We start from the raw sequence: 22913 nt of genomic DNA, 5'->3' as shown, positions 1-22913 counted from the left end.
CCCCTACGCTCTCCCCCATCCTTCCCCCGTCCCCACCATGCCCAGGGGTGTGTCTGTGGGTCCAGCTCTTGTCCCGCATCCCCCAGGGATGGCTGATGGACCTCAGAGTGAGGTGCCAGTCTTGGAAATGAGTCTCCAGCCATTTTGAGTTTCAATAGAAAATTTTGGGGGGTTTAATAGAAAAAAAAAGATAAATTCCCAGTGAAATAATAATAATAAAAAATAATCCCTGCAGCACTGCTCGTGGGAGAGACACAGGAGCTGTTCTGCTGCTGCACTGCAGTTCTGGGCAGGGAGAGGTGACTTCTGTGGCCAGGGCCACCCTTTCTTGGGGACAGAACCCCCCCACCCTGCAGACGTTTTCCCAGGGGACCCCGCGGTGCAGCCCGGGTGTCCTCACAGTGATGTCGCCAGGGTGCTGACATCAGCATCGTCATAGTCCATGTCCCTCGGGGGCTGTGCCAGGGGGTCTGTGGTGGCTTCTGGGGGACTTGGAGGGGGACTGCTTCCACCTTGGGGGACAGCAAAGGCTGGTGCCTTGGGGAGGGGCTGCTTTATGTCCCTCATGCCAGACCCCAAGTGGGGTCTTGCTGCAGCCTCCATGGATTTGCTGCCTGCTCCCTGCCCGCCACCACAGCCAACCCCCCGCCCAGCAGTGGCTCTCCAGGGGACAGGGCAGCTGTGGCCCCTCTTACCTGTGGGTGAGACACAGCCCCAGCTCGGCCGTGCCACCCCCTTGGAGACATCCCCAGTGCTGGGAGCGGGAGACTCTTCTGGCACGGCCGTGGCATCATCATAGCCATCCGGGGCACCATGCTCAAGCAGGGCAGGGGAGTCTGGGACAGGCACCGGGGTGCATGGGAGTGAACTGGAGGCCATGGCAGGGGTCTGGCTGTGCCACCCCCCCCTCCAGCCACGCCACCGGGGATGTGCCTGTGGCACTGGGGCCGCACGCTCTCAGGCAGAGCTGCAGGAGGGATTCATCGGCAGGGGAAGGTGATGCTTTGCTAATGAGAGCTGCAGTCAAGCTGGGCTTGCCTAGGCAAGGGCGGCCGTGTCCCTGCAGCTTCCCAAAACCTGGCTGTGTTCCCCCTCCCCAGGGCTCCCCACTGGTTTCTTGCCCCCGTGCCCTTACCTGAGGCTGCCTTGGGGTCACTCTCCTCCACGTCATCCCCAGTGTAATACGGCAACTTTGTCTCCGACCCCTCCGACAGAGACCCTGGAGGGGGGACACGGGGTGTTGGGGGTGGCCAGAGCCGGCACTGCCCGATGCCACAGAGTGGGGCCACGGTGGGACCAGGGACACCCCCCACAACACAATGCCACACCACCAGGACACGGTGCTGCGGTGAGGCTGGGGGGCAGAGCCTCCCCCCCGCTTCAGGGAAGGGTGCCGGGCATGGGAGGTGGCACTGACCGAAGCGACTGGGCATCTCCTGGTACGCCGGCGTCAAGGCATATTCCAGCTCCTCATAGACAGCATCACCCATGGCACCTGCAGCTCTACCAGGGCCTGAAAGAATAAGCAGTGCTCACCTGGGGCCATGGGCAGCGTGGGTGGCACTGGGGCCACCCACTGCCCATGGCAGGGGGAGCCCGGGACCCCCAAACCAGCTCTTCCCTGGCATCCACCAGCCAGGACCCACCTTGGCACCAAGCCCGGGCACGGCATGTCTGCACGGCCAGGGCACCCAGGGTCAGGCACAGCAGTGTCCCCAGCACTATGCACAAGATCGTTGGCACTGGCACAGTCCTTGCCACTGCTGTCGGGGTGATGCTGCTGGGGTCATCTGTGGGGACATGGCCAGGCAGTGTGAGCAGGCGGACCCCGGCCATCCTGGCACGGGGGGCTGCTGGCATGGGCAGAGCTACCTGTGCAATCGGCACCATCTGGGCAGTGGCTCCCCGGAGACAGGGTGGGCGTCCCGCTCCTGCCATCAATGTCCTTATCACAAGCAATGATGGTGTCCCCACCGGGGCTGCAGGCTTGCAGGTGCCAGGGTGCCAAGGGGCACTGCCAGAGCGAGCGGGACCCCTCCTTGCAGCTCACCCAGGCCAGCCAGGCAGGGGCAGAGGCCCGGGCAGAGGCAGCCATCAGCTTCCCCCCGTCGCCACAGCCCAGCTGCCGGCAAGCTGCGGCAGCCGTGGCGGGGCTGGTGCCGTTGGCACACACGCGGCCCCAAGTGCCATTGTACAGCACCTCCAGGTGCCCACTGCAGCGGCTGCTGCTGCCCACCAGCCGGAGGGAGAGCTGCTCTGCAAGGGGGTGCGGGGGGTCACGGAGCAGCCAGGCTGGGACCCCCCCGGGGGAGATGTTCCCCAACCTGGGGAGACACAGCACTGACCTGAGCAGACGGCACCCGCCCCACCACCGCGCTGGCAGCCGTGCCATGCCGAGGCCGGGCAGTCCCAGAGAGACACCTCCATCCCGGTGCAGCCACCAGCACCCAGCCACAGCGGCCCTGTGCTGGCACCAAAGCGAGCCGAGCTGGGTGCCGCCAGTGCCACCCCACAGCCCAGCTGGCGGCAGGCGACGGTGGCATCCAGGAGGTCCCAGGTGTCCTGGCAGACGGTGGCCCAGGTGCCATTGACGTAGACCTCCACCCGCCCGGCACAGCGCCCAGGGCCGCCCACCAGCCTCACCCGCTGGCTGCCTGCGAGGCACGGAGGGGACCGGGCTGGGGCAGCCGCTCGGGGTGCTGGCACCCCCGGCCCTTCCCGGCACACTCACCCGAGCAGACAATGGCCACCTCCTCGGGGCTGCTGGTTGGTGTGGCGGCCGTCCCCGAGACGTTGCACTGGGCCACGTTCTCCTCGGTGCCGGCACACCACAGCCCCTGCAGCTCCGCTGTGCCTGAGCCCGCCATGGCGTAGACCTTCTCCGGCACACCGCAGCCCAGCTGCCGGCACACCACGCTGGCACCCCAGTCATCCCACAGCCCCACCAGCACACGGGCCCAGGCCCCGGGTCTTGTGGCAACCTCCAGCCGCCCCTCGCACCGGCTCTCCCCCTCCACCAGCCGCAGGGGCTCGGGAATGCCTGCAAAATCACCGGCGGGGCCATGGGGCCGCGGCCCTCCCCTTGCCCTAAAATGACCCTGCGTCTTCCACTCCCGATTTTTGGGGTGTCCCAAAAGCCCCTTCAGGCTTTTTCCTAGTGGGTGCCATACAGACCTGAGCAGTTGATGGCAGCGGCATGGCCAGGGGGGCAGGCGGGCTCCCCCAGCACCATTGTGGGGCACTCGCCCGGGTGCCGCTCGCTCCCGCTGCAGACCAAGGCGTGCCGCTGCAGTGGCCCATCCCCGCTGCCGAAGGAGCCTCCTGGGGGCACGGTGGCAGCAGGGCCACAGCCAAGGTGGTGGCACAACACGTGGGTATCAGGCAGGTCCCAGCCAGTGGCGCAGAGGGACCCCCATGTCCCCCCCAATTCCACCTCTACCCGCCCGGTGCAGCTCGAGCTGTTGCCAACCAGCCGAAAACCTGTGTAAGCTGTGGCAGAAAGGGTATTGAGGGCAGGGGGGACGGTGCAGGGACCCCCTGGCAGCAGCCCCCAGCAGCACCCCCCAGCATCCCCAGCGCTTACGGGAGCAGACGATGTTGGCGTGGCTGGCGCAGCCCTGGCCACGGGGCAGCTGGCGGCTGCAGCGGGACAGGAGGGGCTCGGTGCCAGTGCACTTGAACCCCTGGTCCCACCGCAGCCCCGCTCCTGACTCGAACCAGCCGGTGCCGTGGATGGCCAGTGCCGCGCCGCAGCCCAGCTCCTGGCACAGCACCTGGGCAGCCTTCATGTCCACGTGGTCCTCGCAGACGCTGGCCCAGGCTCGGTGCTGCCAGACCTCCAGCCGCCCGTCACAGGCACCGTCACCACCGATCAGCCGGGCAAACCCTACCAGGACAGCTGTGGGGGTCAGCGGGGAGGGATGCACCAGGCTCGGCACGTCCCCCCCAAAACCCAGCTCCTACCTTGGCAGACGACAGCAGTGTCAAAGTTGTGAACGCCAGTGTAGGGTCCCCAGCCGCGGATCTCACAGTCCCAGAGGGTGGCCTCGTCCCCGCGGCAGCTGACAATAGCCAGGTTGATGGGGCCATCCCCCCTGCCGAAGCGGCTGCTGGCGTCATAGGAGTTGATGGCCGAGCCACAACCCAGCTGCCGGCACACCACCTCGGCGTCCTCCATGGTCCAGCTCTCGTCTGCCACCGTGCCCCAGCGTCCCTGCAGCTTCACCTCCACCCTCCCGGCGCAGGGATCCTCACCACCCACCAGCCTCAGCTCCACCGCATCTGTACCAGGGCACCGGCACGGTCTCAGCCTTGCCCAGGGATGCCCTGGCACACGGCAAGTGTCCCAGCATGGCCAGTCTCCCCACCTCACCTCTGCAGGTCACCCCCACGTCCCGCTCGTGGCCGCAGAAGTGCTCTCCCCAGCCAAAGTGGGGACAGTCCTGCAGCGTCTTCTCGTCACCCCGGCAGAAGAAGGGCTGCAGCCAGATTCGGCCGGTGCCTTGCCCAAACGGGGCATAGACGGATGCATGGGCCACCGCGCCGCAGCCCAGCTGCTGGCACACCACGGCGGCCCAACGGGCATCCCAGTCAAAGTTGTAATTGCAGACTGAGCCCCACTCGTCCCTGTGCTTCACCTCCACCCGGCCAGCGCAGCGCCCACCTCCGTCCACCAACCGCAGGTCCTCGGTGCCTGCAGCAAGGAGGGTGCTGAGCCCAGAGCCGGAGGGGGGTCCCTGCCCCATGGCTGCTGCCTCCAGCCCTGCTGCTCACCCCCCCAGAGCTTCACACACAGCAGAAGCCCCAGCACCCTGACAGGCACCATCCTGCTGTCCCGGACCCCCCCAGGGTGGGGTGGGGTATATATAGGCAGCACCGCAGCAGGGAGCCAATGGAGGCGGCAGCACCTTTTGAGCCGTTATCAAGTGGGTTATCTCCCAGCTGCCGGGGCCCGGCCTCCAATAACCTGCTCCGTGCCCAAATATGAGGCTCAGCTCCGCTTCTGGCGTCACACATCTCGCCATGGTGGGTCGGTACCCGGATGTCCTCGGGGGGAGGCCAGGCCTCCCCAAGGCACCTGCCGCCAGCACAGGGCACATGGACCCTTCCCACTTGTGTCCCCCCATGGAGCTCACCCTGCTGCCAGAGCCTGGTGAAGCCCAGTCCTTTTGGCAACAGGATTCACCCCAAAATCTACCAAAGCCTCCACGAGGCTGCCCTCTGCACCAGCACGGAGCAAAGCCCCAAGACCCCAGCACCCATTCTTGGGGTGCTCCCCTCCCTGGGGTGCTTGGAGACCCCCAAGGTGGGGGACACCGAGATGAAAGCAGCCCCGAGGCTCCCCCCTGTTTGCAGGTGGCACGTCCCTAGCTCCTTGTGGATGCCGGCAGCACATGGCGGCATTGCTTGCAGGTGTGCCTGGCGTCCAGCAACAGCGTGGGCAGGAAGGAGGCGGTTTCCCCCCAGGCAGGGACCCCGACGTTGGCATCGACCACACGTGGCTCCCCAGCCACCTGCAGCGCTGCCGGGAACACCGTGCTTCCGCGGGCCCGCACCTGCCTGCGGTTAATGCTGCTGAGGGGAGCAGGGAGCTGAGCTGGTGCCAGGGGCAACCTGCCTGGCTGAGCCGGGACCAAGCACCAGCAAAATCCAATGTGGGGGGAGGTAGGAGGTGGGAAGGAGCATGAGCTCCCTCGAGGCCTCAGTTGCGTGTGAGGATGAGGATGGGGCCGAGCCACCCACGGCCACGGGATCTGGCAGGCTCTGTCAGCGCTGAGCAATGCTGGTGGCCACGGCAGGGCCGGGGCGCTGGGACGCCGTGCAGGGCGAGGAGGAGGCGATGCAGCAGGTGGTGAGGGGCTGCAGATGTGCCCGCCCAGGCAAAACCGCCACAAGCACAGTGACAGCCCCAAACCCTGCTGGCAGCGGCAGGGCCCAGCCACCTGCGGAAGCACAGGCGGGCGAGGGGCCACACGCAGCAGCAGCCGTTGGCGGTGGTGTGACCACACGGGGGACCACACGGGGGGCACAGCTGCAGGCAGCGTGGGCAGCACCGCCACATGCTGCTGGCCGCCGCGTGCGGCTGGGGGCCTGCCACCTGCAAATGGCCCTGTGTCACCTCGAGGCCGGGTGTGTGTGTGTGTGTGTGTGTCTCTGAGCCCAGTGCTGGTGTCACATGGGACGTCCCCGCTGGTGGTGCAGTGGGGACCTGCTGTAGCTACCTGTCCCTCCTGCCCGCACATGGCAACCAGGGAGCAGCTGGGGATGGGGACCTGCCAGGGATGAGGATCCCACAGGGGATGGGGACCTGCTGGGGATAGGGACTCCACCAAGGACGGGGACTCTGCCAGGGATGGGGGCCCTGCAAGGGATGGGGACCCCACTGAGAATGGGGACCCCGCCGGGGATGGCAGGAGGGGATGACATGGCTTTGGTGACCCCAGGGCGAGCAGTAACCCCCCCGCGGGCCAGGGACACCGGGAGAGGGCGGTGGCCGAGGTTCACGAGAGGTTTTGATCCCTGAATTCCACGCGTGGCTCCCCAAAAGGGCGCCCGGGGCCGCCGAGAAGCGCTGCCCGGCGCTGGCCCCGCCCACGGCCCGCAGTCCCCGCCCGCCCCCGCCGTACCCACCCCCCGCCGACAGGGGGCGCCGCCGCGCGGCCGCGTTGCTCCGGAAAGAGCCGAGCGGCGGCGGAGGCGGCCGAGGCGGGGCGGGGCGGGCGGCGCGGGGACGATGGCGCAGCAGGTCGAGCAGCTGCGGGCGGACGGCGTGTACAAGGAGGTGCTGCGGGAGGGCACCGGGCCGCTGCCCGACTTCCGCGACGGCACAAAGGTCAGAACCGCACCGCCGCCGCCGGGACGGAGACGGGGGCGAGGGGACGGGTGGGGGCGGGGGAGGGGGGGGGGCTGGACGGCGCAGCGCGCATGTGCAGCCCCTCCCCCCCGGTCGCCATGGTGACGCCGCGGCCTCCTTGTCCCCCTTCAGGCCACCTTTCACTACCGGACGCTGCGATGTGGGGACGAGGAGACGCCGCTGGACGACAGCCGGGCGCGGGGGAAGCCCATGGAGCTCATCGTGGGCAAGAAGTTCAAGCTGCCGGTGTGGGAGGCGGTGCTGCGCACCATGCGGGCCGGCGAGCGCGCCCGCTTCCGCTGCGACGCCAAGGTGGGCGGGGCTTGGGGCCGGGGCTTGATGCTCGCTGTGAGCGGCCCGTGCGCTTGGGGGCGTGGTTTGTTGGGGCTTTATGCCCTGCAGGGCGTGGTTTGCCGGTGTGGGGGCGTGGCCTTCACTCACACTTGGCGCAACCGCCTCGCCGAGCCCCCGGCCCCGCGGTGGGACCCCGGGGACGTCCCTGTCCCCACCCTGGGAGCAGCCCGGCCCAGCGCCACCTCCCCCTGCCCCGCAGCACGTGGTGCTCTACCCGCTGGTGTCCAAGAGCCTGCGCAACATCGCAGCGGGGAAGGACCCGCTGGAGGGGCAGCGGCACTGCTGCAGCATCGCCCAGCTGCACGAGCACTACTCCCTGGGCTACCCCGACCTCGACGAGCTCCAGAAGAACCCCCAGCCCCTCATCTTCGACATCGAAGTGCTCAAGGTGAGGCACCGTGCCAACAGGGGCAGCCCAAGGATGGCCGGTGGCACCCATGCCCCGGGTGGAGGCTGCGGGCAGCGGGGTGCTGGGGCTCTGCCCTCACGACGGGGTGCTGGCAGGTGGAGGCGCCCGGCTCCTATCAGCAGGATCCGTGGGCCATGACGGATGAGGAGAAGCTGCAGGCTGTACCCCTGATCCACAAGGAAGGCAACGAGCTGTACCGGCAGGGCAAGGTGCAGGAGGCAGCTGCCAAATACTACGATGCCATCGCCTGTCTCAAGAACCTGCAGATGAAGGTGGGGCTCCCCCGCTGCCCTGGCTGGGGGGCGTGCAGTCCTCCCTGCATCCCTCTTGGGAGCTTCCCCTCACTCTCCCTCTTCTGTCTCATCCTGCAGGAACAGCCCGGCTCTCCGGACTGGATCGAGCTTGACCAGAAGATCACACCCCTCCTGTTAAATTACTGCCAGTGCAAGCTGCAGTGCGAGGAGTACTACGAGGTGCTGGATCACTGCTCCTCCATCCTCAACAAGTACGAGGGTAAGGAGCAGCGGGCCAGCCTGGCCAGCCGCGGTGCACACCAGCGGAGCGAGCAGGTACCAGGGAGCCCCCCCTGCGCTCTGCCAGCCCAGCAGCTCTCTCCCCGCAGACAACGTCAAGGCCTACTTCAAGCGGGGGAAGGCCCACGCGGCGGTGTGGAACGTGGCAGAGGCGCAGGCTGACTTTGCCAAAGTGCTGGCCCTCGACCCCTCGCTGCGCCCCGTCGTCTCCAAGGAGCTGCGGAGCCTGGAAGCCCGACTGCGGGAGAAGGACGCCGAGGACAAGATCCGCTTCAAGGGCATCTTCTCGCAGTAGAGCACACAGTCGCAGCGGAGAGCCCACCGCTCTCTGAACAGGTCCTTTTAGATATTCCACATGTGGAATGTTCATTGATGTTTATTAATGTTTAATACAAATTTTACTTATTTGAAGTCATTTGAAGTGGCCCGGGAGCTCGCCATGGCCCGGTGACACGGCAGTGCACTTAAGTCGCAGTATTAAGCAGCGTGTAGCAATCACAGCGCACGGCTGAAGCACAGACAGAAGGGGAAGCTCTTTGCCGGGCTCCACACTGTGCTCATCATCACGCCAGGAACAGACGCGTGGGGTGACACGAGCTCAAGCCTGCTGCTCTCTGCCAAGTTCTTTTATTCTTTGTTTGATGTTTTTATACTTTATGTTGAGCTGAGCCACCGCACCTGGGGCTGGCTGAGCTGTTCATGGCCGCAGGGGCTGTGTTGCTGAGCCTCAGCCCCGGCTCTTGCCTGTTCACGCCTGTACTCCACGCCACGTCCTCCATCGTCACTTCTCAAGGCTGCTGCTATCATCCCAAGCCGGTGTTTCCTCTATAGTACATCATCATGTCAGCATCGTAAATATTTTATATAGAATAACTGCTTGTTAGTGCTATCTATATAAAACTCTGGTTGTGCTATGCCAATATAAACAGAAGTAAAACTACTCACAGGCACCTGGTCACTCAGAAAATTTGCTGTTACAGGTAAATGAGGTAAAAACCCTGCAGGCAGGCCAGGAACAGGTCAGCAGGGTGGAGCCTGGCAAGCCCTGGCCCTGAGGCCTTGCAAACTCACTGCAAAACAAGCCTTTAACTTGCTGTGGTGAGCAATGGATGTGTTGTAGCTGCTAAATGACTGTTCTAAGGTGTAGAGACGGGAAGAAAGCTCCATCCTGGGCTCATGGTGTAAAAGAGCTCTGATGCACACAGAGGCTGTGTCAGCACGTGCCCGCCCACGGCCCGGTGCTGCAGGAGGTCAAAGCCAAGCCCACGCTGCTGCAGCACCCCAGACCTCCTGGCCCTCACCCTACGCCTAGCCCACAGGTGACAGCAGGGTGGCTGAGCCAGCAGCTTTCCTCTGCCTGCCCCACACTCCCTCCACCCCTGCCCTAGCACCATGGCTCTCCTCTTGCACAAAAGCTCTAACCGCTCACGCAGCATACGGCTTAATGCCGACATCGACGTGTACCTGAGAGCAGCGGTGCAACCCAGAGACACCCCAAGCTGTGCCCTTCCCCGCCATGACGTGTCCTAAACAGCCCCTGACCAAACCATGCTGCCCCAACACCACCTCCCCATGTGACACCGTGTCCCCGGGTCCAAGGCTTCCCCAGGCCAGGGCTCTGCTGGTGGCTGGCAGCCCTGGTGCCACCTTCCGTGGCTGACAGGTACAGAGCAGACACGGGTACCGGTGCCTCGTCTTTACATTGCTTTATTCACACCGAAACGAAAATAAGAGAACAGAGGAACCGCTGCTGAATGCCAGCCCTTCCTCTGCCCTGCAGCTGGCAACACTGAACGGAAATAAATAGGAGGGGAGCAGGGGGGTGCCGCTCGCCCTGGGGCAGGGCTGCAGCCCCCACAGTGCTGCCTGGGGACAGATCACCCCGGAGGGCAACACACCAGCTCCTCTGGGCTGGGGGGCGGGGGGAGAAATTCCACCAGGCACTGCCCAGCGCAGCTCTACAGCCCCAAGGACCGGAGGGGGACAGGGCAGCGGGGTGGAGGCAGAGCTGGGGGGCAGCAGGGGGGACCCAGGGTGGCTCAGTCCCGAGGGCATGGCCCTGGATCTCAGCAGGGCTCGGAGTGCCGTCTCCCAGGGCCCCTCAGTCTCCGGGGACCCAGCGCCCTTGTCTCCTTCCTATGGGCTCAGGGCCCATGGCAGGCTCCAGCCCCCGGTGCTCCCGGCTGGGAAATGAAGGCTGCGGTGGAGGGGGGACACAGTGGCTGTGCCACCCTCACTCCTCACCCTCCAGCTTGAGGCTGACGCTGCGGGGCTTGGCCCGGGGCAGGCCAGGGGGGGCTGGCGGGGGTCCCCCATCCCGCTCTGCCTGGCTGGAGCCCCGTGACCGCAGGAGCTGGCTCTGCTTCCGTAGGAAGTCGACGGGCGCTGGGCAGCCATAGGTGCCTTTGCCCAGCACAGGCCGTGGGGGTCCCTTGGGGGAGTGGGCTAGGGCTGAGGCTTCCAGCTGAGCCAGGTGGGCTACATAGCCCTCGGACAGGAACTGCAGGGGACACAACGTGAGCCGGCAGCCCCAGCCACCACACTCACACCGCCATGGTGGGGTCAGCAGTTCCCCCCAGGAGCCCCAGCCGCGCCACCCTACCTGGCACTGGTTATTGAACTTCTTGACGGCCCGACCCACGATGTAGATGTGCGCCGGCGTGAGCCCCAGCGAGCTGTAGACGGAGACATCCTTGGTAGAGCCGTAGCCAGCGACAATGGTAATCTCTGCCTGCTCACGAACAAGAGTGTTAGGGACCGACCCTTCCCACAGGGACAGCAACCCCCAGGGGACTGGGACACCCTCATTTTACAAGGGGATGGCTGCAACACCCCTGGGCTGGGAGCTTCCCCCCTGCGCCTCGTCATGGGCAAGGGTGCCAGCTCCACCACCACAGCCTGGTCCAGCTCCGAGCATCTCCGCATGCGCTGCTACCCCACCCCCCGGGACGGAGGTGGCTGTGGCACAGCCCACGCTACCCCTCCACCACCATCAACCCCGTGTCCCCAGCCCTGCCAGCATCCCCATCCCCACCTCGGTGCGCAGGCTCTGGAGGAAGGCAGCTTTCTGGCGCAGGGGGTCATGGGTGAGGCCATCGCAGAAGGAGACTGCGCCATGGGGGAAGTTGTGCTGAGAGAGCCAGGCCACCACACGATGCTTCTGCATGTCAGGGCGTCCCGTCACATAGATGATCATGTAGCCCGAGTCCTGCCAGTGCCTAGGAGGGGACATGCGCTGCTGCCAGGAGCCTGTGTGGGGACAGTCCTGCTGGCGGGAAGCCACCAATAATCTCCCAACACAGCACATGTGGGCGCTGCCTCCAAAACCTGCCTCCTCCCAGGGATCTTTATCAAGGCTGAGGGCACAGCACAGCTGCAGGACCAAAAGCAGGAGTATTTTCCCACAAGAAGGCACTAGCGCAGAGATACTGTGAAGACTTTCTGGGCCAAGGGGTGGTGGGAGATCCCCCAGCTCACCCCTAGGAAGGCAGCCTGCTCCAGTGCCCCTCGCTACCCCAACTGGGTTGTCACCACACCATGCAAGGAGGGGAGGATTGTCCCCCTTAATCAAAGGGCACCTACCGCACAACGTCAACAGCCCCTGCCCGCACTTTGGGGTCACTGCCCATGATGGAGACGCTGGCAGTGAAGGAGCCATCGATGCTGAACACGACTGACTCTGTGCCCCGGGCCACCACCGTCAGGTACGCCTCGGCGTAGCTGTGGTCCCCCCTGGGATGGGAGAGTGGGAGGGCTCAGCACCAGCTCTGCCCAAGGGGCCGGAGGGGCACCCGGGATGGCACAGCACACCTGCGTCTCACCTGACCACCATGCGCACGGGGTAGATGCCGATTGCCAGAGCCTTGTCTGGAGGGATGGTGAAGGTCAGGCGCCCGCTGCCGCTCGTCACCTCGGTGCCATAGTACAGCCACTTCCCTGACAGTGGCTGTGTCATGATGTAGATGTCCACCTGGGAGAGGGAAAAGAGCCGAGCACAGACTGAACCTCCAGATCCTGCCACGTCCCCAACCTAAAGTCCTTACAACCCTCACCCACCACCCCACACAGAGTCCCAGTTCACCACATCCCTTCCCCTGCTATGGGTGACACTAGCCCCGTGCTCCTTCCTGGACATCCCTGCCCCACCTGATGGGGTGCTGGTGGCACCTGCAGACCCAGCAGTACCTTCTCGCCCGTCAGCGTCACCACGTCCAGGGGTCCGTACATGAAGCGCCCACTGAGGACCTGCGCTTTGCCCTCACACACGATCACGTCACAGGCCCGGTGGTTGGCCGTCACGTTCTGCAGGGACACCAGGGTCTCAGCAGCTTGCCCTGGGGATGCAGCTGGCACCCAAGGGAGCCCCTGAGGTGGCACAGGGGCCCCACCGGGCTGCGGGACCATCCTGGCATCCTCCTGGCAGACGGGAGCAAACCCTCTGGCTGCATCACCCCGTGGCCAGGGTCTGCCCCGGCAGCCAGTGACGGCCAGAGCCCCAGAGCCCCAGCGAAGGGTCAGGCTGCCGACAGGCACGCACCCGGATCTTCACTTGGGTGCGCTTGCGCTGCCACTTCTCCCGGGGGATGGCAGGGCTGTAGATAGAGCTCTCCTCGCTCTCCGCCGGCTGCGGCCCCTCCTTCTCCATCACCTGCCAAGGAGCACAGCCCCAGCTCAGCCCCTGCTAGCCCCAGCGAGCTGTGCCGCCCAGCCCACCATGCCCGCCGTACCTGGCGCAGGATGAAGGCCACCACGTCGGAGGACTCCCAGTAGCTGGCGTGGAAGAGGTGGGGCAGGGTGATGGTGGGGAAGGCGGTCAGGGCATCGGGGCAGTACAGCGAGTAGTCAATGCGCTTTGGGCCCCACCAGCGCTCCAGGACTGCGGGGAAAGCTCGAATGAATCCATCCCCAGACCTTATCCTGCATCATAGATCCCAAGGTGCCGGCATGGGATGGGATGGGCAGGGAATGGCACTTACTCTTGACAACTTCACTGGTGCTGGCGGGAGTGGGGGGCTCTCCCAGTTCACTGCCCTTCCAGAAGCCCCCGAAGCTGCCGGTGGGGGTAGGGGGTGCAGCCACGTCCACCTTTGGCAGGAACAGGGCAGAATGCATCTGCAGGGCCTCCGCTGTGGAGAGAGACAAGTGAGGAAACCCAGAGCCCCAAGGGGACACCACCCACCCCGGGACCAGCCCTCCAACAGAGCCCCAGAGGGGTGGGCAGGGCTCCCACATCGCTCTCCCCCCACCGCAGCTGGGCTGCTGTGGTGCCGTGGGTGCTCTGGGATGCACCGGAGCCTGCACCGCACCCCGGGGTGCCCAGGACCAGCCCGGCGTAGGGGCTGCTCACCCAGCAGGGACGAGGTGCCGTCACCCAGGGGGTACTTCTGGTAGCGGGGCACACTGAGTGGTGGGACAGCATGGAAGGCCTTGGCCAAGAGGGGCTCGAGGCGAGAAGCGCAGGGATCGGCCGCGTGGAAGAGGTTGTAGATCTGCTCACAGGCGGGACGCAGCTGGGCCACTGCGGCAGAGACGGGGCGTCGGGGCTGCCCAGCCTGCGCAGCGAGGAGCCCGGCGGGGACAGGGCAGTGTGGCAGGGACTCAACGCCCAAGGTGGAAAAAGCAAGACTGGGTAAGAGGAAAGGGGAGGCAAACCCAAGACATCGGTGACAGCCAGGGACGAGCTGGGGCTGGCACAGTGCAGGGAAGGGGATGCTTGGGCACACACCAGTGCCAACACCCACACAGCCAAGGCTGGGTGCACAAGGGGCTCAAACCCAGGCAGGGTTTTTGGGGAGGTCCCGGGGGTTGCAGAGGGAGCACGAGTCAGGGACAAGAGTTCAAGCCCTGCAGGGAGGGCTGGGGGCTGGCACCGTGGCTGGCAGGGGTCCTCACCATCCAGAGCAGGCATGACGGTCTTGCGCAGCGCGAGCACCAGCCCCAGCGGGGAGCCAAAGAGGAAGAAGCCGGATACCTTAAAGTCGAGGCGGGTGCTGGTGCCCTCTGCCCCGTCCAGCGGCATGGGGCCACTCCGCGGTGCCTCTGCCTCCAGCGGAGCCTCGCTGGCCTGCAAGCTGGGACAGTGGGGCTGGTGGGCATGGGGAGGGACAGCACTGTCCCGCTGCCACCAGCCTGGGGACAAAGCTGTGCCCAGCATGGCTCCGATAGTCTGGAGGAGCTGCTGGAAGCAGCAGAGCTCCAGCAAGATGCCCCCAGGGCAGGCTGCCCCCATGCAACGCTCCTCCCCAGGCTGGTGCAGATGGGAAATTCGCCCTTTCCATAAAGCACAAAATTAGTCAGGTCAGGAGGGCTCCCAAGGGCTCCCACAGGGATGGGCCACAGTGCTGCAGACCACCCCCCGCTTGCTCTCACCTGCCCGAGGAGCTGTGATGGTGGCTGTCCCCCTGCTCTCGGCAGGGCAGCTGTGCCCCCGGCTCGGGGCTGGTCTGGCTGGACCCTGTGGCTCCATCCGCCCCGTCGGCCAGTGGGTCCCTGCTGCCACACAGCTCGGGGGAGACGGGCTCCATGCTCTGTAGGGGGAGAGGCAGCAAGTGCCCGGCCCCCACTTAACCCCCACCAGCACCCCCGTCAACCCTGCACCCAGGGGCACGGACCCCCTTCCCGCCCCTGGCACGTGGCAGGGTGCCGGCACTCACCAGGCTGCCGCGGCGGCTGCTGCTGCGACTGCCCCCTGCACCTGCCCGGCTCTGGCAGAGCGCGTCAAAGCCCAGGATGCCGCCCACACAGTCCCCCAGCAGCACCACCTGCGGACAGCACACACCCGTGCCAAGGGTGACAAAGGACAGAGCCCCCAGGGGCACAGCCCCAGCTGGAGCCCAGAGCAAAGGTTCCCCCAAATCCCCTCTCACCTGCCCGCAGAAGCCGGCTCCCTCCCCGGAATGCAGGAAAGCGCTGTACGCCTGGTTGGCACGGGCAATGACAGCACCCACAGCGTGCTGGTAGCTCCCCGAGGAGGTGGCCAGCAGCGGGAGGGCAGCCAGCGGGATGTGGTCCTGGCTGCTGGACAGGCTGTCCCTGTCGTGGCTGTAGGGGCTGAGCCTGAGGGACACGGAGGGGAGGATGAAGGAGGCTGCCCCAATGTCCCCACCCCACCGCACGACACCCACTTGCCCCAGGATGCTGCACCAGGAGTTATCTCCATCCCATCACTTGTCCTGGGTGCTACACCAGGAGAAGAAAAGTCTCCTCTTCGAGGCCACCACCTCCCTGGTCCCCTCCCACAGCTCTGGGGTGGCTTTTCAGGCGGACAGCCCCTGCCTCGCCTCGTGGCATGGTACCCATCCCTGGCATAGGGCACTGCCATCCATACTTAGAGACGAGGGCGTAGGCAGCAGCGCAGATGGGTGGGCAAGGCACCAGGCGCAGCGCCACATGCCCCAGCGCCTCGGGGAAGTGGACACGGGTGACGGCGTCGAAGGTGGCCACCAGCGTCTGCACATCTGCCTGCTTGGAGCCCGGCTCTCCCACTCCCTGGTCCAGGATGTTGCCGCTGTGGAGGATGAGGAAGAGCGCGTGGATCCGGCATACCTGTGCCGCGCTCTCCACCAAGCCGCCCTGCGGGAAGGAGAGTACTGCCCTTGGCACCCGTGCTGGCAAGCATGGCCAGGGGGCACGACCCGAGGGAAGGGACAAGTGGGGTACACACCTCGGGGAAACCAGTCGCCCCCAGTCCTTCGCCATCCACCTTGGTGGCACTGGCTCCGTCCCCTGTGAGCACACAGCCCCGGTGAGCCTGGCTGGGGTGCCCAGGCAGGGGTCAGCCCTGTCCCAGGACACCTACACCAGGATTTGTGGCCAGGGCCCCCCGACTGCTCACCCAGTGCCTCATCCAGCTCCACTGGCCGCTCCAGCGTGTCCAAGAAGTCGTTGGAGCTCCACTTCGTCATCTCCTTCGCAAAGACCTCGTCACTGTCGGACAGGTCCTCTGCAGTGGCAGGGAGGGGACCATGGGTGGGGGGAGCACCCCTGTGCTTGCACCCGCACCGCAAGAGCACGCAGCCAGGCACACCCAGCCCACCCCAAGCTGCTGCCCGGCCCCTGCCACTGAAATCCCGAGCTGTGGCCACGTGGCTGCCCTGCCATACCGTGAGCATCGAAAAACTCCTCCTCAGAGCTGTTCTCAGAGTCACGGGCGATGTTCTGCATCCGCCACTCAGACAGGCTCTGAGGAGACACCCCCCCTGCCACCAGCACGGGGTCAGCACCCAGCATCCCCCCACAGTGAGACCCCACTCCTTCCCCAAAGCTCCCCCTTGTTACTCCACCCAGAGCCCCCCTCTGGCAGATCCAGGGCCACCCTGGGTCACCCAGGGCCACTCCTGGGAGATCCAAGGACATCCAGAGCCCTCCCAGGAGACCCAGTGCCACCCAGACCCCCACCCAGGAGACCCAGGACCACCCCAGGGTCACCCAGATGCCCACCCAGGAGACCCAGGGCCGTCCCAGGTCACTCAGATCCCCCTGCCAAGAGACCCAGGGCCACCCCAGGGTCACCCAGATGCCCACCCAGGAGACCCAGGGCCGTCCCAGGTCACTCAGATCCCCCTGCCAAGAGACCCAGGGCCACCCCAGGGTCACCCCAGGGTCACTCAGGGACCCACCACTAGAGCACCACTTGGCAGACCCAGAGGCCCCCCCCAGGGAGACCCAGGCCAGGGAGGAGAGGGTCCCTCAACAGATCTCCTACGTAGAACAGCAGCAGCTGGGACATAGGGGTCCCCGTCACACCCATGCAAGACCTGGTCTCTCACCTCCATGCTGGGAAGAGTAGGAGGACCGGGAAGAGGTGGACCACTGCTTGGCAAAGGTATCATCAGGGGAGGCGTCAGCCACCCCCTGCACCTCGGCCCCCTCCTGCCCACCGGCACCCCCTGGCTCTGGCCGCCCCTCAGGACAGGGCCCAGCGGCAGGGGGCTCCTCAGCCTCGCCGCACTTGGCCATCTTCTGCGCCAGCATCCGCGCTGTCTCCTCCTCCAGCTGCCTGATGTCCTCCATCGTCAGGTCCGTCCACTCGTCCTGCCAGCACCAAGCCTGGCGGTGGGCACGCAGCATCACCTTCCGCAAACCTGCGAGGGGGAAGCAGAGTAAGACAGGGGGAGCAAGGCCGGCATCACCCCGGGGTCCCCCAAACCTTCCCCCACAGCAGCACCAAGGTGCCGGGGTCGAGGGCTTGCCACGGCTGCCCCACACTCACCCACATCATGGATGAACTGCTCGATTTTGGACTGCATCCCCCAGTAGCGGAACTCCACCTTGCAGAGCTTGTAAGCACACATCAGGGGCCCGCCAGTGGCTGCCTCCAGCCAGTCGTCCCCCAGTGGGCCCCGGCCCGTCTTGGCCGAGTGGTAGAGCTTGGGGTCCTCCTCAGGCTTGTATTCCCCAGGGGAGATGGGGTCACGCACGATGTCGATGGTGTCTGCAGGGGGGAACAGTGCTCGTCACCCCACGGCACTTGGCGAGGGGATGTGGGCGGCAGCTGCCCTCGGGCGGAAAAAACTCACAAAAATCAGATGGGGCACCCATCAAATTATTCCCACACCCATGCACCCAGCACAGCCAGTAGCAAACACCCTCCACCCTGCAGCTATAACATCAAAGGCACCCTTGGGTGGGCCTGAACACATCCCGTCCTTGCATGGGGGCCTGATCCGGCACTGTGCGGAGTGGTGTGGCCGCGAGAGGCAGCGGGGCCATGGGGGGAGGCGCAGGGGTGCAAAGAGCCAGGGCTGACACACGTAGGTGCATTAGCCAGGAGATTTAGCAGCTGGGAGAGTGGCCCTGGGGGACACGGGGGCTGGTGCTGAGGACAGCCAGATGAAGCAGCTCAGCACAGGGGTAAGCCCCACCAGCTGCACCCCATCCCACCCCCCAAGACCTGAGGGTCCCCCAATAACAGGTCATAGAGCACGGCAAAATCACCATGTGACCCAGGAGGAGCCCCCCTCAAGCTTGGGGGTGTGATGGCAACACCCTCCTCTCCCCAAATGGGGGTGGCCTCCCCAAAACTGGAGGCAGGGGGGCTCACGGATGGCACCCAGGAAAACATAAGCCAATAGACCCTGGGAGGGGGCCAGTCAGCCCCAATCCTGCACAAAATCTCCTGTGGTTCAGCTGCTCCAGCCCTGTCTCCAGGCCAGCTCCCTCCAGCCTGGGCTACGGGGGTCCCGCTAGCCCCCACGACCTTCCCACAGAGCTGTCCCCAGCCAGCCCCCCCAGACCATGCCAGCCCCCACATTTATTTGCCCCCATTGATGCCCCTGAGGCATCCATTGGCCTTTTCCTCCAGCTTGGGCCAAAAAAAAAGGGGGGGAAGAGGACTTTTAAGACTCCAAAAGCAAAGAACAGTTGCAGAGCAGGCGCTTGGAAGCGGGGCTGTTCCCGTGGTGGGCAGCTGCAACGCAAAGGGCCACCAACCCTCCAAACCTCCCCAGCCTTCAAAACACACTGTGGGCTGGGAAAGCAGCACCCGTGGTGTCCAAACCCTGCAGCAAGAGGCCAGGAGGGCACCCCGGGGCTGGCACCCACTGCCTGTGCCGCTGTCCCCCCCAGTTATCATTATGCGATGGGTAAAGCCCCTCTGCCGCTGCATCACACAAACTAGAGATGCCTTGACAAAGCAGTGCTGCTCAGCCCCAGGCTGGCACTCGGCACATGGCCGGTGCAGCGGCGAAGCGAACATGAGCCCTTAAATCGGTGCCCGAGGTGCCGGCTGAGCGGCTCGGATGGCAGCACGCTGCGGCCAGCAGTGAGGAGCTGGGATGAGATCTACTGGCTCCCAGCAGTATCGCTCCTGCAACAACCAGTGGGTCTGTCTGCTTTTACTGCTGGGAAAAAAACTGGTGATGCAGCAGTTATCCCTGTGGCTGGCCCAGACCACCTTACTGCACTGCCTTTTGAAATGTGAGATGAGATTTAAATCTGTCAGTGCTATGGGACACCACGGTCAGAGCGAGAGCTGGCAAACACAATCCCAGCAGAGTCCACACTGGGGCTGGTCCCAGCCCAGCCCCACTCCCCATGGGACACAGCAGACGCCCCGAGATGCTGCAGGACGGGCACCAGCAGGGCAAAAGTCAGGCAGGGCAGCAAGCAGCAGGCACAGAGCTGTGCCCTGCCTGCTATCCACTTGGCCCCGGTTGCTGCCGGTGGTGGCAGGGGCAGAATGCATCCCCCCCGGCCCAAGCTGCCAGCATCCCGGCCGGACATCCCTGGTGCGGCAAGAGCCAATGACAGAAATAGGTCAGATGAATCATTTCCTGAGTGCCTATTTTAGGCCTCCATTTTAAGAGGCAGCACGTCACGCTCTGCACTCCAGTACCTAAAACGACTAGACTGACACCATGGGGAAAGGGAAGCAACAGTGGCCGGGGCCAAACCCGCTGGCGAGGGAGGAATCCCACCCCGGGCTCCTGGCTCTGCCTGCCGGTTCCCCCCAGAGAGCAGTGGAGGGGCCTGGACCTGGAGAGTGACCTGGAGCAAAGCCCTGGGGAGCAAGGGAAGCAGGGCAGGGGATGGGAAAATGGGGACATGCTTTTCCAGATCCTCCCTGCCTCCACCTGCTCCAAAATGTCCTGCTGGAGCCCGGTGTGGGCTCCCACATATACCCGGAGAGGGGCCAGGAAGGCAAAGCTGTGCCAGATGACGTGGGACAGGGCTGGGACCAGGAAGGGGAAGGCTGCAAACAAATACACAGGCAAGGGAAGGCGGCAGAGGACGCAACTTCCCCCCTAAACACCTTAACGCAGACTGTAGTTCAGCAACACTGCCAGGGGAGTGGGAAGGGGGCTCAGGGCACCAGTGCCCTCCCCTGCTGGGGTCCCTCCAAGGCTGTCCCCAAAACGTGAGGGCCAGCAGGGAGAGCAAAGCCAGGCACGTTGCAGCCAGCAGGGAAGCTGAGCCCCTCGGGGCGGCACGCACTCAGCCCAGGGAGCACCACGTGGGAGCCCCGGCAAGGCACCGCGTCCTGCCCGGCGCCCCGTGCCAGCCTCGCAGCATCCGTACGCACCCAGAATCCTCTGCCTCTTCTCCGCCGCGTTCAGGTTGAAGACATTGGTTTGCTGGCCCGCGTCTGGCCGGTAGTATGTCTCGATCTCGATGGAGAACTTCTCCACGAAGGGACACGTGTACCTGGGGGATGCGTGGGGACAGGGCTGAGCCCAGCAGGACGGCTGGCCCCGCAGCCCACCCCTCGGCCACAGCGGGTCCCACCTGGTTCGGGTGTAGGGGTAGGCGTTCCAGGATTCCTCCTCCACCTGCAGCGCAGCCTTGGGGAGCAGTGCCCGAAACCAGCTGGGGATGTGGGAGCCCACATGGTAGACCTTGTGGGTGTACTGGCCGCTACCCGCCAGGGCCATCGGCGTAGGGCCGGTTGGCCAGGATCTCCACGCCGCTGCCCTCGCCGCTCGACTCCTCCCGGCTCTTTTTCTGTGGGGCGAGCCACGGGGTGAGCACAGCCCCCCACCACTCCCAGACCCGTGCACCCCTACAGCCTGGCACCTGGCACCCTTCCACAACACCCAGCCCCACACCTAGTACTGGGACCCCCCCCCCAAACCTCACTGACCCCCTACACCCTGCTAATCCCTTGGGGTCAGCCTCAGGCCCCCCACAGCCCCGTGCACCCCCAGGTTCAGCCCCACGGACCCCTGCACCCCCCGGCTCCAGGCTCAGCCCTCCAGCCCCCTGCACGCCCCAGGCTCAGCCCCAAAGGCCTCCTGCATCCCCCAGGCTCCATGCTCAGCCCCACGGCCCCCTGCACCCCCCACGCTCAGCCCCACGCCCCCTGCATCCCCAGCCCCACCTGGATCATGTAGAGCTGAGCCACCTGGTACTCCTCCAGGCTCATGGGCAGCAGGATGTGGTACTCCTTGATGAGCATGGCGGCGGGGGCAGCGCCTGCGGGGGCGGCCGTCAGCCCGGCCCGGCCCGGCCCCTCTTGGCTCGGCCCGGCCCGGCAACGCTCGGCTGAGAGCACGGCCCCGTTCGGCTCGGCCCGGCAGCGCTCGGCTGGGCGCCCGGCCCCGTTCGGCTCGACCCAGCTCCGCTCGGCACGGTTCGGCCCCGCTCGGCACGATTCGGCCCCGCTCGGCCCCCCGACCCGCCCCGCTGCCATGGCAACGCACCCCCCCGCCCGCCCGGTCCCGCCGCTGCCCCCCGCCCGCCGCGCCCCGGCCCCGCCGAACCTGCGCGGCTCCGAACCGGCCCCTCGCCTCGTGACATCACAGCCCGTTCCCACGGAGACGGCCGTGACGTAGGGAGGGGGGGCGCGTGACGTCAGAGACGGGAAGGCGGCGAGTGCCGCTGCACGGGCACTCCGCGTGTGTCGCCACCGGCGCCCCGCCAGCACAGGGACCGACCCTGCGGGCCGTAACACCGGCCCCGCCGGCCCCGAAAGGGGGGGAATTTATACAAAAAAGCCTTTTTTCAAGTGTTAGAAGAGGGGCTGGCACATTCCCGCACCTCCCGGCCCAGGCACAGCTCCCAGACATCACCCCCCTCCACCCCGAGCCAGCTCAGCCCTTCCCCGGTCACCGGCCACAGCCCCCGGGGCACTGACAACCCCCCGCGGGGCACTGACACCCCCCACCCCACCCCCCGCGGGGATGCAGCGCAAGGCAGACTCCCAACCATGTCCTTTATTTATAAAAACACGCATTTATAAAGAGCGGAGAGCACGGGCAGCACGGCAGCCCCCCCCCGCCGCCAGCGGGCAGGGCCACCGGGGGTCCCGGGGGGGTCCCGGGTGACAGCAGCTGTTACGTGCGAGCGTTCCGCTCTGTCTCTGCCAGGCACTCCCTGACCAGCGCCCGGGCGTGGATGATACCTGCGGGAAGAAGCAGACAGACACGCCCCTCCATCAGCCCCCAACCCACCCTCGGTGGGGCAAGGGACCCCCGGGCACGCAGGACCGGGGTCCAGCCCTTCCCCGCCGCCCTCGTACCCCGCTTCAGCCGCTCCATGGCACTCTTGCTGCCGGCGTAGGTGGGCCGGATCTCCTTCCCCATCTCCTCGATGACGGAGAGCAGGTCGGTGTAGGTGCTCTGCGAGCCCTGAGCCCCGGGGGGCTTCATCGCCTGCGGGGGGGGCGCACAGGGAGGGGCTGAGGGCCGCCCCCACCGCCCCCGGGCCCGCCGCCCGCAGCCGCCCCGCGCCTCACCTGCACGTAGCCCATGGACGGCGGCCCGAAGTCATTGAAGAGCGGCCGGAAAGGGGCGGCGCCGCCGGGGACGGAGCCGGAGGGCGACGGGACGCTCGTGGCTGCGAGAAGGGGAGGGTTACCGGCTGCGCACCCCCCCGCCCCAGGCCCCTCACCCGGCCCCAGCCCCCCCAGGTCCCCCGCCGTTACCGGGGGGTGCGCTCACCGGCGGGCGGCGCCCCAGGCCCCGGCGGGGCGGGGCTGGCGCTGGCGGCTCCGGGGGTAGCGGGGGCGGGAGCGATGGGCTTGTAGGACATCCCCGACGGCCGCCCGCCGCTCCCGGTTCCCTGGAGAGCGGCCGGGGGGTCGGTAAGCGGCCCCCCGCGCTCCCCCCACCGGCTGTACCGCCGCTTCCCTTCGCTCCTCAGCTCCGCCCAAGCCCCGCACACCCGACGCGACCCGGGGAGAGCGGAGCGGCGGCGGCCCCGGCACGGTCCGGTTGGACGGGGCCCACCGCGGCCTTGCCTGACCCGGCCTCCCCTCACCGGCACCGCCGCTCGCCCTGATGACGCCTGCGCGCGACGCCGCCCTGACGTCACCGCGCCGCCGCGC

General features: G+C 66.2%; 4 protein-coding genes across 6 annotated transcripts; 1 reads left to right on the top strand and 3 right to left on the bottom strand.

Annotated features, from left to right (window-relative positions):
• Positions 1–142: 142 nt before the first annotated feature.
• On the bottom strand, positions 143–4897 carry LOC106112848 (scavenger receptor cysteine-rich type 1 protein M130-like). Its single transcript, XM_055813355.1, has 13 exons — positions 4774–4897; positions 4373–4693; positions 3964–4281; positions 3584–3886; positions 3175–3489; positions 2732–3040; positions 2346–2654; positions 1873–2256; positions 1647–1790; positions 1418–1513; positions 1136–1219; positions 696–836; positions 143–512 (listed from the first exon to the last, which is right to left on the bottom strand). Exons 1-13 carry the CDS (start codon positions 4823–4825, stop codon positions 397–399), a joined length of 2892 nt encoding a protein of 963 aa, XP_055669330.1. The 5' UTR covers positions 4826–4897; the 3' UTR covers positions 143–396.
• A 1780-nt stretch (positions 4898–6677) lies between these two features.
• On the top strand, positions 6678–9089 carry AIP (aryl hydrocarbon receptor interacting protein). Its single transcript, XM_055813394.1, has 6 exons — positions 6678–6832; positions 6986–7165; positions 7407–7595; positions 7712–7888; positions 7988–8129; positions 8239–9089. The coding sequence occupies exons 1-6, from the start codon at positions 6734–6736 to the stop codon at positions 8442–8444; spliced, it is 993 nt and encodes a 330-aa protein (XP_055669369.1). The 5' UTR covers positions 6678–6733; the 3' UTR covers positions 8445–9089.
• Positions 9090–9840: 751 nt separating this feature from the next.
• PITPNM1 (phosphatidylinositol transfer protein membrane associated 1) lies at positions 9841–21172 on the bottom strand. The gene is given in 24 exon segments (XM_055813335.1): positions 9841–10649; positions 10752–10880; positions 11184–11367; positions 11732–11881; positions 11971–12119; positions 12335–12451; positions 12687–12797; positions 12877–13025; positions 13126–13275; positions 13497–13667; positions 14042–14220; positions 14519–14676; positions 14803–14910; positions 15016–15205; positions 15477–15721; positions 15813–15874; positions 15984–16091; positions 16252–16347; positions 16918–17232; positions 17361–17582; positions 20172–20293; positions 20375–20508; positions 20510–20590; positions 20967–21172. Coding segments are annotated over 24 exon segments (3675 nt in total). The 5' UTR covers positions 21045–21172; the 3' UTR covers positions 9841–10382.
• A 614-nt stretch (positions 21173–21786) lies between these two features.
• On the bottom strand, positions 21787–22903 carry CDK2AP2 (cyclin dependent kinase 2 associated protein 2). 3 transcript variants are annotated; one of them, XM_055813428.1, is made up of 4 exons: positions 22847–22903; positions 22323–22423; positions 22107–22239; positions 21787–21989 (listed from the first exon to the last, which is right to left on the bottom strand). In XM_055813428.1, exons 2-4 carry the CDS (start codon positions 22335–22337, stop codon positions 21922–21924), a joined length of 216 nt encoding a protein of 71 aa, XP_055669403.1. In that variant the 5' UTR covers positions 22338–22423; positions 22847–22903; the 3' UTR covers positions 21787–21921. The 3 variants fall into 3 exon arrangements, with proteins under 3 accessions (XP_055669403.1, XP_055669401.1, XP_055669402.1); XM_055813426.1 differs by having other exon boundaries at positions 22528–22859; XM_055813427.1 differs by lacking the exon at positions 22847–22903 and adding an exon at positions 22512–22646.
• Between the last annotated feature and the right edge of the window lie 10 nt (positions 22904–22913).

Source organism: Falco peregrinus, chromosome 9, assembly GCF_023634155.1.
Source record: "Falco peregrinus isolate bFalPer1 chromosome 9, bFalPer1.pri, whole genome shotgun sequence".
Lineage (NCBI taxonomy): Eukaryota > Metazoa > Chordata > Aves > Falconiformes > Falconidae > Falco > Falco peregrinus.
This window is presented reverse-complemented; position numbering and strand designations above follow the sequence as displayed.

Excerpts from the sequence above, each read along its gene's own strand:
- LOC106112848 (XM_055813355.1), bottom strand. The coding sequence starts at position 4,825 with ATGGTGCCTGTCAGGGTGCTGGGGCTTCTGCTGTGTGTGAAGCTCTGG. Across the intron at positions 3,887-3,963 it reads CACTGCTGTCGTCTGCCAAG|GGTTTGCCCGGCTGATCGGT; the intron begins GTAGGAGCTGGG and ends CTGTCCTGGTAG. Across the intron at positions 3,041-3,174 it reads CGCTGCCATCAACTGCTCAG|GCATTCCCGAGCCCCTGCGG; the intron begins GTCTGTATGGCA and ends GTGATTTTGCAG.
- AIP (XM_055813394.1), top strand. The coding sequence starts at position 6,734 with ATGGCGCAGCAGGTCGAGCAGCTGCGGGCGGACGGCGTGTACAAGGAG. Across the intron at positions 7,596-7,711 it reads TCGACATCGAAGTGCTCAAG|GTGGAGGCGCCCGGCTCCTA; the intron begins GTGAGGCACCGT and ends GGGTGCTGGCAG. Across the intron at positions 7,889-7,987 it reads TCAAGAACCTGCAGATGAAG|GAACAGCCCGGCTCTCCGGA; the intron begins GTGGGGCTCCCC and ends CTCATCCTGCAG.
- CDK2AP2 (XM_055813426.1), bottom strand. The coding sequence starts at position 22,618 with ATGTCCTACAAGCCCATCGCTCCCGCCCCCGCTACCCCCGGAGCCGCC. Across the intron at positions 22,424-22,527 it reads GCCTGGGGCGCCGCCCGCCG|CCACGAGCGTCCCGTCGCCC; the intron begins GTGAGCGCACCC and ends CCCTTCTCGCAG. Across the intron at positions 22,240-22,322 it reads CGTCCATGGGCTACGTGCAG|GCGATGAAGCCCCCCGGGGC; the intron begins GTGAGGCGCGGG and ends CCCCCCCCGCAG.